At 42.1% G+C, this 15,842-nt stretch overlaps 1 protein-coding gene across 1 annotated transcript in view; it reads left to right on the top strand.

Annotated features, from left to right (window-relative positions):
- The window catches only part of mfr (ferlin family C2 domain-containing myoferlin misfire), a 375,605-nt gene that overhangs the window by 285,829 nt on the left and 73,934 nt on the right, over nt 1-15,842 (top strand). Inside the window, exons 7-14 of the mRNA XM_050175214.3 lie at nt 1,168-1,318; nt 3,272-3,329; nt 4,871-5,002; nt 7,212-7,274; nt 8,246-8,330; nt 9,159-9,274; nt 10,285-10,325; nt 13,897-14,083. Coding sequence (XP_050031171.2) covers nt 1,168-1,318; nt 3,272-3,329; nt 4,871-5,002; nt 7,212-7,274; nt 8,246-8,330; nt 9,159-9,274; nt 10,285-10,325; nt 13,897-14,083 — 833 coding nt within the window. The remainder of the gene's footprint in view (nt 1-1,167; nt 1,319-3,271; nt 3,330-4,870; nt 5,003-7,211; nt 7,275-8,245; nt 8,331-9,158; nt 9,275-10,284; nt 10,326-13,896; nt 14,084-15,842) is intronic.

The raw sequence follows: 15,842 nt of genomic DNA, 5'->3' as shown, positions 1-15,842 counted from the left end.
AAAAACGTCTAGGACGTACTTCCGCAAGAACACTGACGAATCTGCTTAACGTACCTGTAAAGAAATTTGGACTAGAACGTCAGATGTACGTTTAGCCACAGCCTAATTAATAAAGGCTCAATCGGTGAACGTTTTAATTAGCAGCCTGCGTATACTGCAATCTTTTGGATGGCCTTTTGTCAAGTAATCTGCCAAAGATAACAAATTATGATTTCACAATAATGCGGGACACAACTGCTTACGAATAAATAAACTGGGCGCACGAAACTCCAATTTGCTTGTTCAGGCGCAGTCTGCCACGCCGTATCTTGAAATCGTACAATATCGGCTCGCCAAATGTTACTCCCTGCGCTACTTGAAAAGGCAGATAATACCTATCTCTCTCCTAGACGACCTAAAGAAATTGTTTTGAACTAAAATGAAACATAAAAATTAAATTATATGGTTCTACGTGCCAAAACGACTTTTTTGATTATGAGGCACGTCGTAGGGGAGGACTCCGGAAATTTCGAACACCTGGGGCTCTTTGACGTACACCTAACTGTAAGTACACGGGTGTTTTAGCATTTCGCGCCCAACGAAATGCGGCCGCCGTGACAGGGATTCGATCCTTCTACCTCGCGCTCAGCAGCCCAACGCCATAGCTACTGAACAACCATGGTGGGTTCAAATGAAACATAACAGGCGTTAGAACATAAAACAATATTCGTAGAAGACACTACTTGGGTTTGTCTTCAGCCTGGCTGCGCCCACTGCAGGGCAAAGGCCTCTCCCATACTTCTACAACTACTCCGGTCGTGTGCTAATTGTGGCCATGTTGTCCTTGCAAACTTCTTGATCTCATTCGCCCTCCTAACTTTATGCCGCCCCCTGCTACGCTTCCCTTCTCTTGAAATCCAGTCCGTAACCCTTAATGACCACCGGTTGTCGTCTTTCCTCATTACATGCCCTGGCCGTGCCCATTTCTTTTTCTTGATTTCAGCTAAGATGTCATTCACTCGTGTTTGTTCCCTCACCCAATCTGTTCTTTTCTTATCCCTTAACGTTACACGTTAAACGTGTGTCTATTGTTGTGTGTCGTGCCCTTGCATTTTAGAGCGTCAACGTTACGGCCACGTACTTCTACACGTTCCGCGACCTGACGCTCTGTTTAATGTCCTTCCGCAGGATCGACGCAGTCCTTGCAGCGGCGGCTGAGCGACCAGACGCTGTACCTGCTCTCAGGAGGTGATGCCGCCGAAAGCACCATGTTTGCCGACGAGCCGTTCGCCATGGACACGGCGCCGTACTCCATCACGACTCCCGTGGTCATCACGAGGTGAGAAAGAAGTCGATGGTTTATTTGGTGCGTGTGACGGTGTTGTCGTATACCGATAGCTTCCGCTCCTTATTTTTTATTCGCTTTCCTATCTATTTTATTAAATAACTTAGACCAGTCAGGATGTCAAAGCTTATGACGGTCATTTTGGTACACTGCCCTCACAGAAAGTCGATGGGGACAGGTATGGGGGCTTGTTGGTACAGCATATCTTGTTTTGTTGTAGCGCAAACTGTACAAGGACAACAGAAAGGAACATGTGACACACACAGCGCTATTTTTATTTTGTTGTAGTGCAAGCCGAACAAAAAGCAGAAAGGCACATATGACACAGCACTGTGTGTGTCAGATGTGCATTTTTGTTGTCATTGTTCAGCTTGTACTACAACAAAATAAGACAAAGCACCCGTTCCCCCGCTGCGTCCTGCACGTGATATTGAACATATACAGGGTGTTTCAGGGAACGCTTGCAAAAATTGTTTTTTGAGGTTTGCTGTGTTAGATAGCAAGATTCTAGTTCACGAGCTGGTCTACTCGAAGAGCTACACATTACTTGCACAAGAACATTGAAACGCATAATCGACTAATCAACAAACGTTTACTAATTGACTTTTTAACTAATGACCTTACGGCCCCTATTGCAATTCAGAAATTTTAGCCGTGGAGGTCGCAAGACGGATCCACTTGGAACGAATTCTGAGGATGACACCAGTTTGGAGATATTAATTGCCGAACATCGCGGAGAAATGCCTTGGCGTTCCAGTTACTTTCTTCACAAAACGTTATTTTATGCTTTTAAGCACAAAAGTAACCAAGAGGCAAAGAGCAGAGATACGAGAAAATTTATTTACTTTTTCGTTTAAGCTTATAGATAAAAATGATTTTGGTCTCAAAAAGCAGCGTGATAAGCATGCGGAAGCCTGAACTCAGTAGCTGCTTTCATGAGAAGCGGCTTTCTTCGTTCTTTAAAACAAACAAACAAAACAGAAGTTTGTCGAGAAGCTGATGTTTAATTAGTGCACACAGTACCGACGGCAATGAAGTAGCGGCTATTTTTTTCTTTTTTTAAATATATGGGCATTCAACTGTGACGTACTCTTCATCTTGCTTTTCTTATCAGTCTCTTGCACCGCGTAATTAACTGGCCGGGGCAACTCGGTGGCTGTAGAAATTTTCGCTTTTGACTACGTTCAGCAATTTCGTTGAACATCTTGTCGTGATCTCAGCTGTCCGTGGCGGATTCCGGATTCTAGTTGGAACTATAGATGCCTTAATTATCGCCACGCCTCAATCGCGAGTACTTCTTGCAAGCTAATAGAGCGCGGCGTTGCTTCCTTGCTCTACAAGTATTCGTGTGAACACAAAATGCTGTCGAAACCTCAAAACTGATTTAGAAAGGGCGTGTCAACCTCATTAGGATTGCAAATTGGGGGAGTTGGTACGGAGCCATCTTTTACAGCACAACTTTTTACACACCGACAGGCATATGGGTTCCTTCGCTTGTCCGTCTCTAAAAGTGTGGCTGTAAAAAATGGCGTGGCAACCGTTACCCACTAAGTGCCAGTTTCATATTACGCGTGTTTTCGACTGCTCTGGGCAAGCTGACGCATCACTTTTGAGACTTTTGTAAGGCATCCGACGAGTTTCTACACGGTTAATCGCTGTATGTGCTTTAACAAATGTGCTAATAGGACTGTCACTGAATATAACTCAGTGACAGTCCGTGTCTATCACTAATTTATTGCAACACCCCTACGTAATGCCTGTATGGGCCTTTAGGGTACTTCAATAATAAAAAGAAGTTGATTAAGACCTACATTACTAACAAAAACCAGTGCATTGGCGCACTTTTTCTTTCAGCTTGTATCTTTGAGTATTCCCAACATTCTCGGCTGGTTCAGTGCTGTATTATGGTCCAAACAATAATTCAATCGTCTTTTCGACCATTCGCAGGCCCAAGTTAAGGCAAGACATCACAGCTACGTCGGCACTGAAAGCACAGGATTTCCAGGTGAGGAAAGTCAATTGCCGGTGGCATCTGTTAAAAAAAAGGGGGGGGGGGGCGGGGGTCTGTGTGCGTTTGTAAGTTCGTACGACCGTTACTCGTAACTTAGGTAAGTTGTATGACCGGAAAGTTAAGAATGCAGATGAGCCAGAGAAACACATCAGTATGGGAGGCTTCATTATCACAAATACGTATCAAACTCACCTGTGCTAAATTCGGGTTTAATAAATTTCAATTACGAAATTTTAATGTTGTGCGTCGATACTGCAGGTGGTCGGCAGGTGTGTGGTTCTCTACACAACGGAGTGCTGTCATAGCTGAGGACAGATCCCGCTATTTATAATGAGTCCCCTTGATCTGATGTGATGCTCGATGTTTGCAGTTATGTGCGCAGATACAACCATCAGAGTCACAGGCGCGATATGCCCGTTATCTACTCACTGGTTATAACCTTAGGTTGGTTGGTCACCTATAATTTTAGCAGTCTATTAGGAAGTAGCTATTCTCAAATATGACGCGAACTTCATGTTCAAGGCGCCATTTTGGAAAGTTCTGCTCTGAGAATATTAGAGCTACTGAATGGCCCTACTGCGCTTGCAACTCGCCTCAGATCGTGGTTTACATCAAGGAAGCCGGTGATAGAAACCTTTTGCATAACCCAGTTATGTACAATTTAACATCAAAAAAAGTCAGCTAAACTTTCGTAATGCTAATATTCGTTACTGAAAGGCTCTTTCTTCATGCGCGAACTTTTAAACCGTCCTCACTGCTAGTGTGTAAACGCGAGTCTTGTACGCGAGTCCTGTACGCGAGTGCATGCCAGTATTAGAGTGCATAGTGCTTTCCTAGATTACGCAAAGGCAAGTGAGCGTAAGTTGGTGTTGTTCTCGCTGTTTAAGTTAGCTCTTCAGCTGCGTGGACCACGTTCTCAATGTTTTCATTACATTAACGAAAAAAAACTACATCGAAACGAGGAAATTCCCTCCTATATGCATCGACATCGAGCAGCTAACTCATCAATAAGAGAAGGGATTTTTGTAAGACCGATAGACAAGAAGTGCAGTGTCACTCTGCAATGCAGTTAGCAAGAGCAACAGAGGAGTTCGACTAATAGTAACAACTATGTGAAGCTAACAAATAAACTAAAGAAAAAGCGGAGGCAAGCTTAAATTCTTCCATGATTAAGATGTGGTAACTATAGCTAAAAAATATAGGAAAGATAAGTGGAAGAAAATACAGCTCTCTGCTGGTGGGCACCGAACCCACAACCTCGACCTAACGGGTGCGATTCTGCACGCGCGAGTTGTAGAGCTTCACCCATACCATGCGCATGTTGTGAGCTCGGCTACCGCCGGAGGCAAATTCCTCTCTGTTCAACTTTACTAACTCTTTTACTCTTAATTTCACAGTCCATATTAAAAGTGGTTTCACGTGTGCGTGTTTTTTTTTCTTCACTTTATTGTCTCTAGTAATATAGCATTCTTAGAATGATCAAGGATCTATTTGTGCTTCTTTTGTTTTTTTGTTCTTTTGTTTTTTACATCCAGGTCTGCGTGACGATAATTGAAGGTCGACATCTTGCCGGTCTCAACATGGATCCAGTTATATGCGTGCAAGTTGGGGACCAGAAGAAGTATACTTCAGTTAAGGAATCAACAAATTGTCCATACTACAACGAGGTAAAGTTTTTTTTTATGTCTGTGTGTGTGTGTGGCACTAGGAGCAAACAGATTTAACAGAGGCCGCTTACTGCTACGCGTACTGATTATACCACGAGCACGTGCTGAACAACGGCCTTTTCACCTTAGGCTAGGTTAGGTTATGCTTATTTTCACACACAAATGCATACAGTTTGTTGAACTTGTGATTAGGAAGAGGCGGAAAAATGTCACATTGACTGTAGCTTGACTGGCCCCACTTACCCATTCACACATCAGCAGATAGCACAGTTTGCTACATAATTAAGAGAAAATAACCTCGCGAGAGAAGAAAACAAAGTAGCAACTCAATACAGCACAACGTATCACAATGGCAGATCGCTATATAATATCAGCAATAATCAAATAGTCAAATATGAAGGCTTAACGTTGGATAGGCGACCTTCAAGTGAACTCCAGTTTCAAGTCAGTTTGCATTCGCTAAGCACGTTTGTGTACTACATAAAAATAAGGTCATGATACAGAGCTGAATCATCAATCAATCAATCAATCAATCAATCAATCAATCAATCAATCAATCAATCAATCAATCAATCAATCAATCAATCAATCAATCAATCAATCAATCAATCAATCAATCAATCAATCAATCAATTTTTATTATTACATAAAAAACTATACAGATAGAGGTATACACAAGGAGGTCCCATAGTTAAAACTGAATTGGGACCTCCTGTTCGTGGTTGACTTAAAAGTTCATTTGGCAAGCAACGGCAGCTCAATAGGTACAATTGCAGTAATGATAAATAATGAGATACAGATATACGTAGATACAGTAATAAATAAGCAATATATTGGCAGTAAGCAATATTGAGAAACTAGATAAAACTAAAGTAAGAGAGACAGAAGGAGAAAAATTGAAGAACAAATTAGAAAAAGCAAAATTACATGTTGGAGTACGTAAGAATGGCAGGTCGAAAAACAAAATCGGATTATACAGTGCATAGTGTCACTAACATTTCACATAACAAATCTTTTTTGTTATGTGAAAGAGTTGTGAAAGAGTTGGAATAGGAGCAATGTGCAGATGTAGTGCGCAGAAAGAGGGGAAAATGGTCAGCAATGATAGTTTCAAGTACTCCTGCATGAGGTGGATTCAAAAGATTAGACAATGCATGACCGATTAGAGTGTTAGAACCTCCAAGAACTGAGCGAGTAGGGATATTAATAAGACACTCGTAACCAAAACTCTGGAAACAAGACGAATAACTGACAGAGGTCGGGGATGACTCCATTAAATTTATGTTCATATCACCCATAATTATGACATTTTTTGTCTCCGCGGATAACTTTGCCAACTTTTTTTCGAGAGAAATACAAAAGTCTGGAAATGAAGAGGAAGGTGAACGGTAAACGCAACCAGAGATGAAGTTTCTATCATCAGTGTTAAGAAAGTTAGGATCGAATTCCAACCAAACTAATTCACAGTTTGGAATATTTAACGTGAGGTCGAGTCTTCGTTTCTATGGCCTTCCAGACGAGATAGAGACAGCTGCACCGCCGTAGTTACTGGGCTGTCTGTGTGTATACTCTGCTTTATAAGAAGGGAAACAGTACAAATTTTTATCATCTTCGAGGTCTCTGAGACTACAATGATTGAAAACGTAAAAGAAAGTGTTGAAAGCAGATTCTGGAAGTCATCGTGATGTTTACGGAGGCTGCGTGCATTGAAATGATTAAGAGAGCGATTACTATTCTGAAGGAAGTTATTTAACTCGCTCGTTGTGTAATATGACACCATGACGGAACAAAGGGTTTAAGGGAGGCACTAACTTATTGCCCATTAGTTAGTGACCACTAGGTCTGAATCATCAGCAGTGCGGTACACTCTGGCTTTCTCAGCTTTTCTAGCCTTGATTTGGCTAGTTGCTGATCCATATAAATTGCCATTTGTGTTGTTTTTGAGAGCCAGCGCCTTTGAAGAGAGCGCTCTTTTTTCTGGCGTCAAGTGCTCATTGACGTAGGCCGCACTGTCAACAAAAGCTTTCACACTGAAAGTGAACGGAGTACAGACGCTCTGAGGAAAGTCGTCGAAATAACTCATTGCGCTCCTTGCGAGTAGTGTTAGGCTGAATTAAGAATAGTTACCATAAAAAGAAGAAAGAAGCAGAGTTCCGAGAACGAGTAGAGAGAGCTAACTGATAGATTTCTTTCGTTCTTTTCTTTTCAGTACTTCGTCTTCGATTTTCACATGGCGCCGTCAATGTTGTTCGACAAAATCGTCACGCTAACGGTGAGTAATCCTAATGTATGCTTGGTGCGTGCAGGAATAGGTCACATTTATAACTTAAGAGAAGTGTTGTGTCGCGCGTTTTAGCAATTTCTTAGGTAGCTCACATGTTCGACTGAACATATGGTCGTATTATAAATAAAATACAGAACACCGAATGTTGCTTTGCGATCTGCTATGTTTTAATGCCGCGCTTCGAGAAGAAACACTCGACCAGCATCTCCGTGGCAGCTGCAATCCACTTGGCTTAAAATCACGTCACGCAGTGTAAAACACTCTAGAATTTCGCATGCCTAAGGCATCACTCAGGCGCTCGGATGTGCCTACATTGTTTTGGCTGTGCAAAGTATTCTGTCGACATTTACTCTCCTGCGACGGTGTTAACACATAGATCTGTGCGCATTCTCATACAATGTCCTCAGAAGTTAGGGCAAACTGCCCTGGAGTAGAGTATGACATCCGCGTTATGCCCTGTAGCAATGATTTATAGAAAAATTGTGTGGTGTGCGATGCCGTAACTATGGGCTTGATGGAAACAGCGACTGTGATTATCTAATCAAAGAGTTACGTTACAAACATTAACGTCGCGTAAGCACCGATCAGTGTAAGAATAAATGCGTAACGGTAATCAAAGACGACAATCAGCCAAGTCGCCCAATAATCAGAAAGCGTTGTGTTCCTATGCAAGCCGTAGCGACTTTGTAACATTCTTCACTCCTTTATTCAGCCGGTGCTAAATTTTACTTTTTGCAATTCTAATCTGTATTATGGTGACAATAAATACGTAAACAGATACAGCATGCGCATTGATGCAAACTTTTCCAACCGCATTGCAAAAAAAAAATATTCAAAATATGAAACCCCCTTCCGACGCAATTCTGTATCAGTGACTGACTTTCTTCAGGGACGATGTGTTTTTTTTTCTTTTTTTGGGATTAAGTCATCCTGTTTGACATGTTTCCTTTTTTTTGCAGGCGTTACACAACCGCAACATAATTCGTTCGGGAAAAGTAATCGGCAGCTTCAAGCTTGACGTTGGGACAGTCTTCAACCAGCCGGGTAAAGAAGCGGTTATCCTTAAAGAGATGTCATTTAATTTGTTCTGTTAACAGGTTCTCTCGTTATGTTTTTTTTTTAGAAGACTCGAAGCATAAACAATGAGTCCCCACTTGCGAATGTAAAAAAAAAAAGCTTTTTTTGTGCATGACATTTGGCAGGAGTTCACTTTAAGCTATTATTACGCGTTGAAGCGCCAACATAATATAATACGCAGCAAATTTTTTCACAGTGTGGTGAGCGTGAACTATGTCATAGCTTCATTCGACAGACTTTGTTTAAATAGAACATGCAGATAGAAAAATTTGAGGCATCTTGTCAGTGTGTGCACATTAAAAAGTACGCAGGAGGAAAACACTAGAATCGCACCAGCAGAAAAAAAAAAAAAAGATTCCTCAAATTTTAAAAAATCTAGTAAAGTTGGCTCTTCTTTCAACCGCGTATATAGGAAACAACAAACACAATGGCCTGCCAGATATATTCGACTGTTTTACTTGAGTTACCTAGTGGCGGCAAAGTTTGAGGTGACAGTTTTAGAAAATATAAAAAAAGAAAACATGAGTATTGTTTACTTATGGTACGGCTACATTCGGAACGTAACTTGTGTGCTATAGCTTGAATATAGCTCGTAAAATCCAGCGTTTAGTTGTGAAACACACCCGATTTCGCAGATTACTATGCATGGTGAACTGTCTTCACGGGCTTTGTAAATATATAAAAAAAGCACTCTTCTAGCTGCTTTCTAAACGTCATCTTTCTGTTTGTGTCAAGCGAGGTTGGTACAAATAGTATCGTCCTGTGAACGCTTAATTGAGTCGCCATCTTTTTCAGAGCACCAGTTCTATCACAAGTGGGCCGTCCTTACGGACCCGGATGACATGACGGCTGGTCCCAAGGGCTACATCAAGTGTGACATATCGGTCGTCGGCAAAGGGGACACGATAAAGGTTAGCGTCGTTTTTTTAATGGTAATTAAGGAATGCATGCGCGCCATCACTCATGATATCAAATCAGCCCATGTCAACCATGAGCGGATACCTTTATCAAGCTAGATAAAGCGAGCGTAGAATTACTACTGAAGATGAACGGTCTTCGTGTTAGGAACCAAACAGTCGTCAGCAAGTAGGCGAATACTGGCAGGAAAAACAAAATCAAGAACGCACTGAGAAAAACCAGCGTGGATGATAGAACGAAACTCACGTAACATTTTTTTATTTTTGCTGAGGCAATATTTGAGAGTAGAGGCTGGGCGCTTGCTTTCAAACCTTCAACTCTTGGCATCGTGAAGTATCGCGTCGGTGATTGTGTGGTACTAGATGTGCAGCGTTGTACAGATCTTCATCGTGTTGTATGTAGTTGTGTAATGCTGCTCCCACTAACGCACCACCCTAAATATTTCCATAGCATCAAACGGCTCGACCAATAGAAATCCTTCAGGAGTAGCCTGAAGAAAGGTATAGATTTTGACAATCAGAATTGTTGCCAGTGGAGCTCTTTTTTGTTTGTTTTCGAAGCCGTGATTCCCTGCTCGTTTTACATACCAAGCATTTATTTACACTTTCATAATAGTCTTTTAATAGTCTTCTGAATAGTGCAGCAACAAGTCCGATTAGAAACCAAAAAACTGCGTTTTTTTCCTCTTGCTTCTTTTTTTTCACTTACAGCACGCGATCGCCATGCCTAGACATGATGCTTGGGCCATCAACTAATCCGTGTTCCTTCGTCGAAGTGCTCCAACGTTAACGTTATCAAATTCATACCCGTTTCATCGCAGGCGATATCAGTAGTCGCTCATCGTATAAAGAATGGGCAAGCGCCCCTAAACATCGGGACTTTTAACTCAGTGGACAATGTCAGCCTCGCTGTTATTATCGCGCTTGCATCACGTTTTACCCTTCACAGCGGGTAACGACGAAACGTGGCGTAATTCTCACAACGTTCTCTCCTTCACCCTCAGCCAGCGCCGAAGAAGGAAACGGATGACGACGACATAGAAGGGTAAGCTTCACGCTCCTAACGTAAGAAGCCAACTTTACATGAATGCGCCAGTGCAAAACCACCTAGATAGCACAAGGCCTTTTCACTCCGATCTATGACGTCATGTTACCTAGCCCGGCTGCCATAGAATACAATGGGGATGATCCCGAGTAGGCAACAGTGATTTTGACGTCACCGCTTTCGTCACCCCAGCCTTGTCAATGGGAATTTAGGGCCATGTTTGTGACGTCATGGATCGGAGTGAACAGGCCTTGCGCTATCTAGGTGGCATTGGCCAGTGGCGCGTCGCATCGCATTTCTAGCGCATCGCATTCACGTAAACAGCGGTAATGCGCTAGGAAGGCGCACCGAATAAATGCGCCTGGCGAGGGTAGGTTTACGGGTCACGCATGTGGCGCTAAGTTCTTACGACAGTTAATGCGCTACATGTAAACGGTGTCGCGTCGCCTTTCCCGAATGCGCTTGGAAATTCGATGCGCTATACTGTCGCATTCATGTGAACGTGGCTCGAGATGCCTGTTGCGCAAAGAGCCCCGTGCCACCAAACCGGCAAGCGGCGGTTAAACAGCCGGTGCCGTGCGTTATTGGGCCGATAATTTAGTTAGATCTGTAAGAAGTGCTATATTTTACCTCTAATAAAAAAATTAATGTCTGCGTTTTCTTCTCTCGAAACGTACGAAGAGGAACGATTCATAAAAGGCGTGCTTCTAGAAGATTTAATGGGTCCACTTGCAACGCATCCCAGGGCTTACTTGCAAATAATGTACTATTGTTGGAGGACTAAAACGTAGTCACTTGAAATAATTAATTAACCTCATAAAGTATTACGCGTTTTTTTTTTCTAATTGCGGGCTAATATGAAATTATTTAGGTGGCTTTCAAGACAGCCATATTTCAGCGATCATAAGGCAAGCATTTCTGGCCCTACGATTCTTAAGTTCTTTTTAAGTTCTGGCTATAAGTGGGAAACTTTGAGAAATATTTTCCACTCGCCTAAATGAAACGGCGATCCGCATTAAATGACAGGCTATAAGAACGGCCTTCCGTGTATCTGAACTTTTTGCTTTCTAATTATTGAAATTAAATTATGGGGTTTTACGTGCCAAAACTACGATGTGATTATGAGGCACACCTTAGTGGGGGACTCCGGAGATACGGACAACCTGGGGTTCTTTAACGTGCACCTAAATCTAAGTAAACCGGTGTTTTCGCATTTCACCCCCATCGAAACCGCCGTGGCTGGGATTCGATCCCGCGACGTCGTGCTTAGGAGCCCAACACCATAGCCGCTAAGCAACCACGGCGGGTTTCTGCTTTTCAAATTCTCATGAACACAAACATGTGTTCCAATGAAATAGCCGATGTTACTGAACACTGTTTGACAAACATGTAAAATATTATCCTATTATATTGAACACTCGTCTACGCACCCGTAACTGAAACCATATTTGAGATCGATGTCACACATGATTCACACACGTATTGTTATTTTACGTGGAACGCCGTTCTATATAGGTGTAGGGAAAATATATGCGAAAGTGTTCCGCTAATAGCTGGAACTTGTGTAAAATGACATTAGAGGGTATGACGGAGAAGGTGGCGGGAACGGAAAGGGCCGCCTTGAAATGTTAAAGGCGGGATAAGTAAGACCCAATTTACTAACAAGTACTGAAGATAGTGAAAGTAAAGCCCGTAACAAACACACTGGCTGGCAAGGACTGAAATGAGAGAGAGAGAGAGAGAGAAGGAGAGAAAATAAAGACTGGGAGGTTCACAAAGGTCGCGCTTGGTTTACTAACCTGAGCGTGGGGAAGGAGAAAGGGGGAAGTAATTATATGGGAGAGAGAAGGAGAGTCAGTGTACGCGCACCCGAATATGAATGTTCCCTCACATATACAGTAAAGCCCCGAGCCACCATCCTAGGAAAATAGCAGAAAGCAGCGCATATTTAATTTCTTCCGCATCAACGTGTTATATATATATATATATATATATATATATATATATATATATATATATATATATATATATATATATATATATATATATATATATATATATATATATGTGAGTCACAAAAGAACCGGGCTGAACAGCTAAGGAGTAATAGAGCATAAAGTGCTAGCGTGATAAAAAGACAAAACAAAATTTTTTGCCACGAAGAGGGACAAAAGAAAAAAATAATGTGCCCCTGAGGCTTTCACGTCGTCTGGTTTCCGCTGACACAGGACTACATTAACGCGGTGGCAGCGACATCGTGTTATCTGATTTGGCACTGTTACTGCAGCCTTCGCTGTCTCTACTTCTTCCTGATCCCATTTGTCTTGCACATTGCTGTCTGTCTTGCCACGCGTAAATTAGGCGCTGTCAGCCCGCCTTGTTCCTCAGTCTGTTTGTGTATGTTTTTTTGTAGTCTTTCATTCAGCAAGGTAAAACTTCGCTGCGTCTGAGGTAACAAAGATATAGGGAAGCTATCCGATGGTTGGGGCTATTTTGACTGTAGCTACACGTTCACTTTGCCTAAGGATTCCCACAAAAAAATTTACGCACGCGAATAAAAGAAATGTCTCATGAAATGGGTACAAACAACAAAGGACGTCTTTCTTTCTTTCTTTCTTTCTTTCTTGCTTTCTTTCTTGCTTTCTTGCTTTCTTTCTTGCTTTCTTTCTTTCTTTCTTTCTTTTTCGCTGTTTGTCGGCAGTTTTCGCGAGCCTAATGGAGTGTTACAAAGCCCGAATGCTCTCTTCTTTCTGCTCTGCCACATTAGAATTGTTCTGTAAAACTGACCAGTTCTGCAAATTACCGCTTCACTAAAAAAATGTCTTAATCTTGACACTCTGGGCAATGTTGGAAGGTTTATATAGCGGGTAGCCCCCTTTTCCATGATACGACTGGACACGTAGCTGTTCTCACAGACGCATTCCAGGATGATCTTGGTATTACCCACATGCCCCCCTCCTCCCTCGCCTCCCCGATCAACTGTGCTGCTTCACAAGCGTTACTGACGACGATGATCGCTAATGGCGTCCGCTTTGAATAGTGCTAACCCCAAATAGTCACCTACGCTGCGTGAGGTAATTACGTGTCAACTATAGAAACTTAGCATTCTGCATATCTCTGCTTCATTTTGTAAAGTTACTTGTGGTTGCGACGACCCTATCTTGATATCGTTCCTGTTCTTTCTTTTTTCCACCACGACTGCAATCACCTCACGCTTTGCTGACCTCCACCGTTGGCTAGTCAATCAACGCAACACCTGTGAACATCAGAGCTTCTTTCCTTACACCCCACATGCCCGATGCTCGCCAGCCTCCTCTCAACAGACACTGAAGAGATTATCCGCAAAGCAGCACTGGCAAGCCAATCGGTCTCATGTGCGTCCGACGAGCACACAAGTGTCATTGTCTATAGACGATCTGGACGGTTTTATAATTTTTTTTTTATATACGCAGGATAATTACCGTGAATTATTACACAGCTAGTTGGGCAAGAAGACCCTCATTGTGTCAAGTATTATCTCACCCGTTCCAAACGTGCCTTCTCTAACGTGCGAATTGTGTGATCCGAGCAGGAACCTACTCCTGCCGGACGGCGTCCCCGCGGAACGCCAGCACGCCCGCTTCATCGTCCGCGTGTACCGGGCCGACGGCCTGCCCAGGGTCAACTCGGGCCTCGTCGCCAACGTCAAGAGGGCCTTCTCGGGCGAGACCCGGGAGCTCATCGACCCCTACGTGCAGGTGTCCTTCGCCGGACTCACCGTGAGTGTGCGCGGCCATGGTTTCCCGAGTGGGAGAGGGAGAATGAAAAGCTTACCTAATTGTTAATCATTTGCCCCCTTTACCCAAAAAGTCGAATTGTTGAGAAAGACGGTGAAATTGTCTGTTTAGGCATACGGCAGATCTTTGTTTGGAGATAAAACGACGCATGAGTCGGCAGAAACAGAGATATCAATTATTTCTTTTTTTGGGTGTGTAGGAATTATCGCTTTCAAGTGCTTCGGTGCATTCCTTGCACGAGTCCTAACTGATCATAATAGCGTAGAAATATGTGTCTCTCGTCTAGGTGTAGCATACTTGAAAGCTTATTCTGTTGCATAAACCAGGTTTCCCTGTTTTTCTTTTCTATGGATCGATCATTGCCTGCTCATGCTAATTTGGAGCGAAAGACAATATAGCGGCGTAACACTGTGTTGCGTTGTTCAATTGTTGCCATTATGCCGCACATACCTGATATTAGTTTTTTTTTTAAGTATGTTATAGTATTGTCCTGCTCTTTATTTATGCATTTCTTATTTTGTTACCTTTCTAACTGTGTACCATTACTTAGGCAAGTGGCTGTTTATGGACACGGTAAAGAAGTAAAGAAACTGTTCAGAAAAGCGGGCGAAGTAGCCTACAAACCAGTACTGAGGGGCCATTTCCGACACATCATAAAACAGTGTACTGCTACAAACCAATCTCAATCAATCAATCAATCAATCAATCAATCAATCAATCAATCAATCAATCAATCAATCAATCAATCAATCAATCAATCAATCAATCAATCAATCAATCGCTTTAGAGTCGTCTAATATTACTCTTCTCAGAAAGTTCATGAACGGGGACTTTCTTTTGAATAGGCTTTTACAAGGAGTAACATGTAATGTGGGCGCTATACAGCACGCTTTATTTGTTTCTGGATGCACATATTCATGAGGTCTAGGATGTTTAGGGTGCCATTGACTCCTCTTGGAAATTAAACCGTACAAGAAAGCACCGTATGTTACTTAGTTTATGAGCCCATGAAATTTAACCAATGTAATATACGCATGGTTAGTTTTTATGGCGCCCTTCTTCATGACATTTGAGAAGTTTAGTGAGAGTCACGTCACGACGTCTAAGTTTCCTGCCAATAGTTGCATTCAACACATTATGTATTGTTGGAGTATATACCTTATCGCATTTAGGATAGGTATATACTGCATGTATGTACCATAAGCGACACGGTATATATCATTCACAATCATGAAGCCAACGGACAATGGTATCAAAGAAAAATTAAACCGTACAAGAAAGCACCGTATGTTACTTAGTTTATAAGCCCGTGAAATTTAACCAATGTACTATACGCATGGTTAGTTTTTATGGGGCCCTTCATGACATTTGAGAAGTACATATCATTTCGTTCGCTAGACATTTAGTCGATGTCGTGAGCAAAAAAAAAAAGAAAGAAAAAAAGAAAAAAACAAGGTAGACTCGATGGACCCGATTTTCAGTCACGATCATAGGAAACCAATAGGTGGTTAAATTATTTGTTTTTTAAAGTTGAATGTATCAATGGTAAATATGGTTTCGTATCCCACCTGCGGCAACCTGTTTTTTCATGTATTTTCATATCCCTTTATTCACCATTTATACATTTCTCTTAAAGAACAAGTAATTTGCCTAATTTTTCTTTGATACCATTGTCCGTTGTCTTCATGATTGTGAATGATATATACCGTGTCGCTTATGGTACATACATGCAGTATATACC

The sequence above is a fragment of the Dermacentor andersoni genome, chromosome 9 (genome assembly GCF_023375885.2).
Source record: "Dermacentor andersoni chromosome 9, qqDerAnde1_hic_scaffold, whole genome shotgun sequence".
NCBI lineage: Eukaryota > Metazoa > Arthropoda > Arachnida > Ixodida > Ixodidae > Dermacentor > Dermacentor andersoni.
The sequence above is the reverse complement of the archived record's forward strand: the minus strand, read 5'-3'. Positions and strand labels throughout refer to the sequence as shown.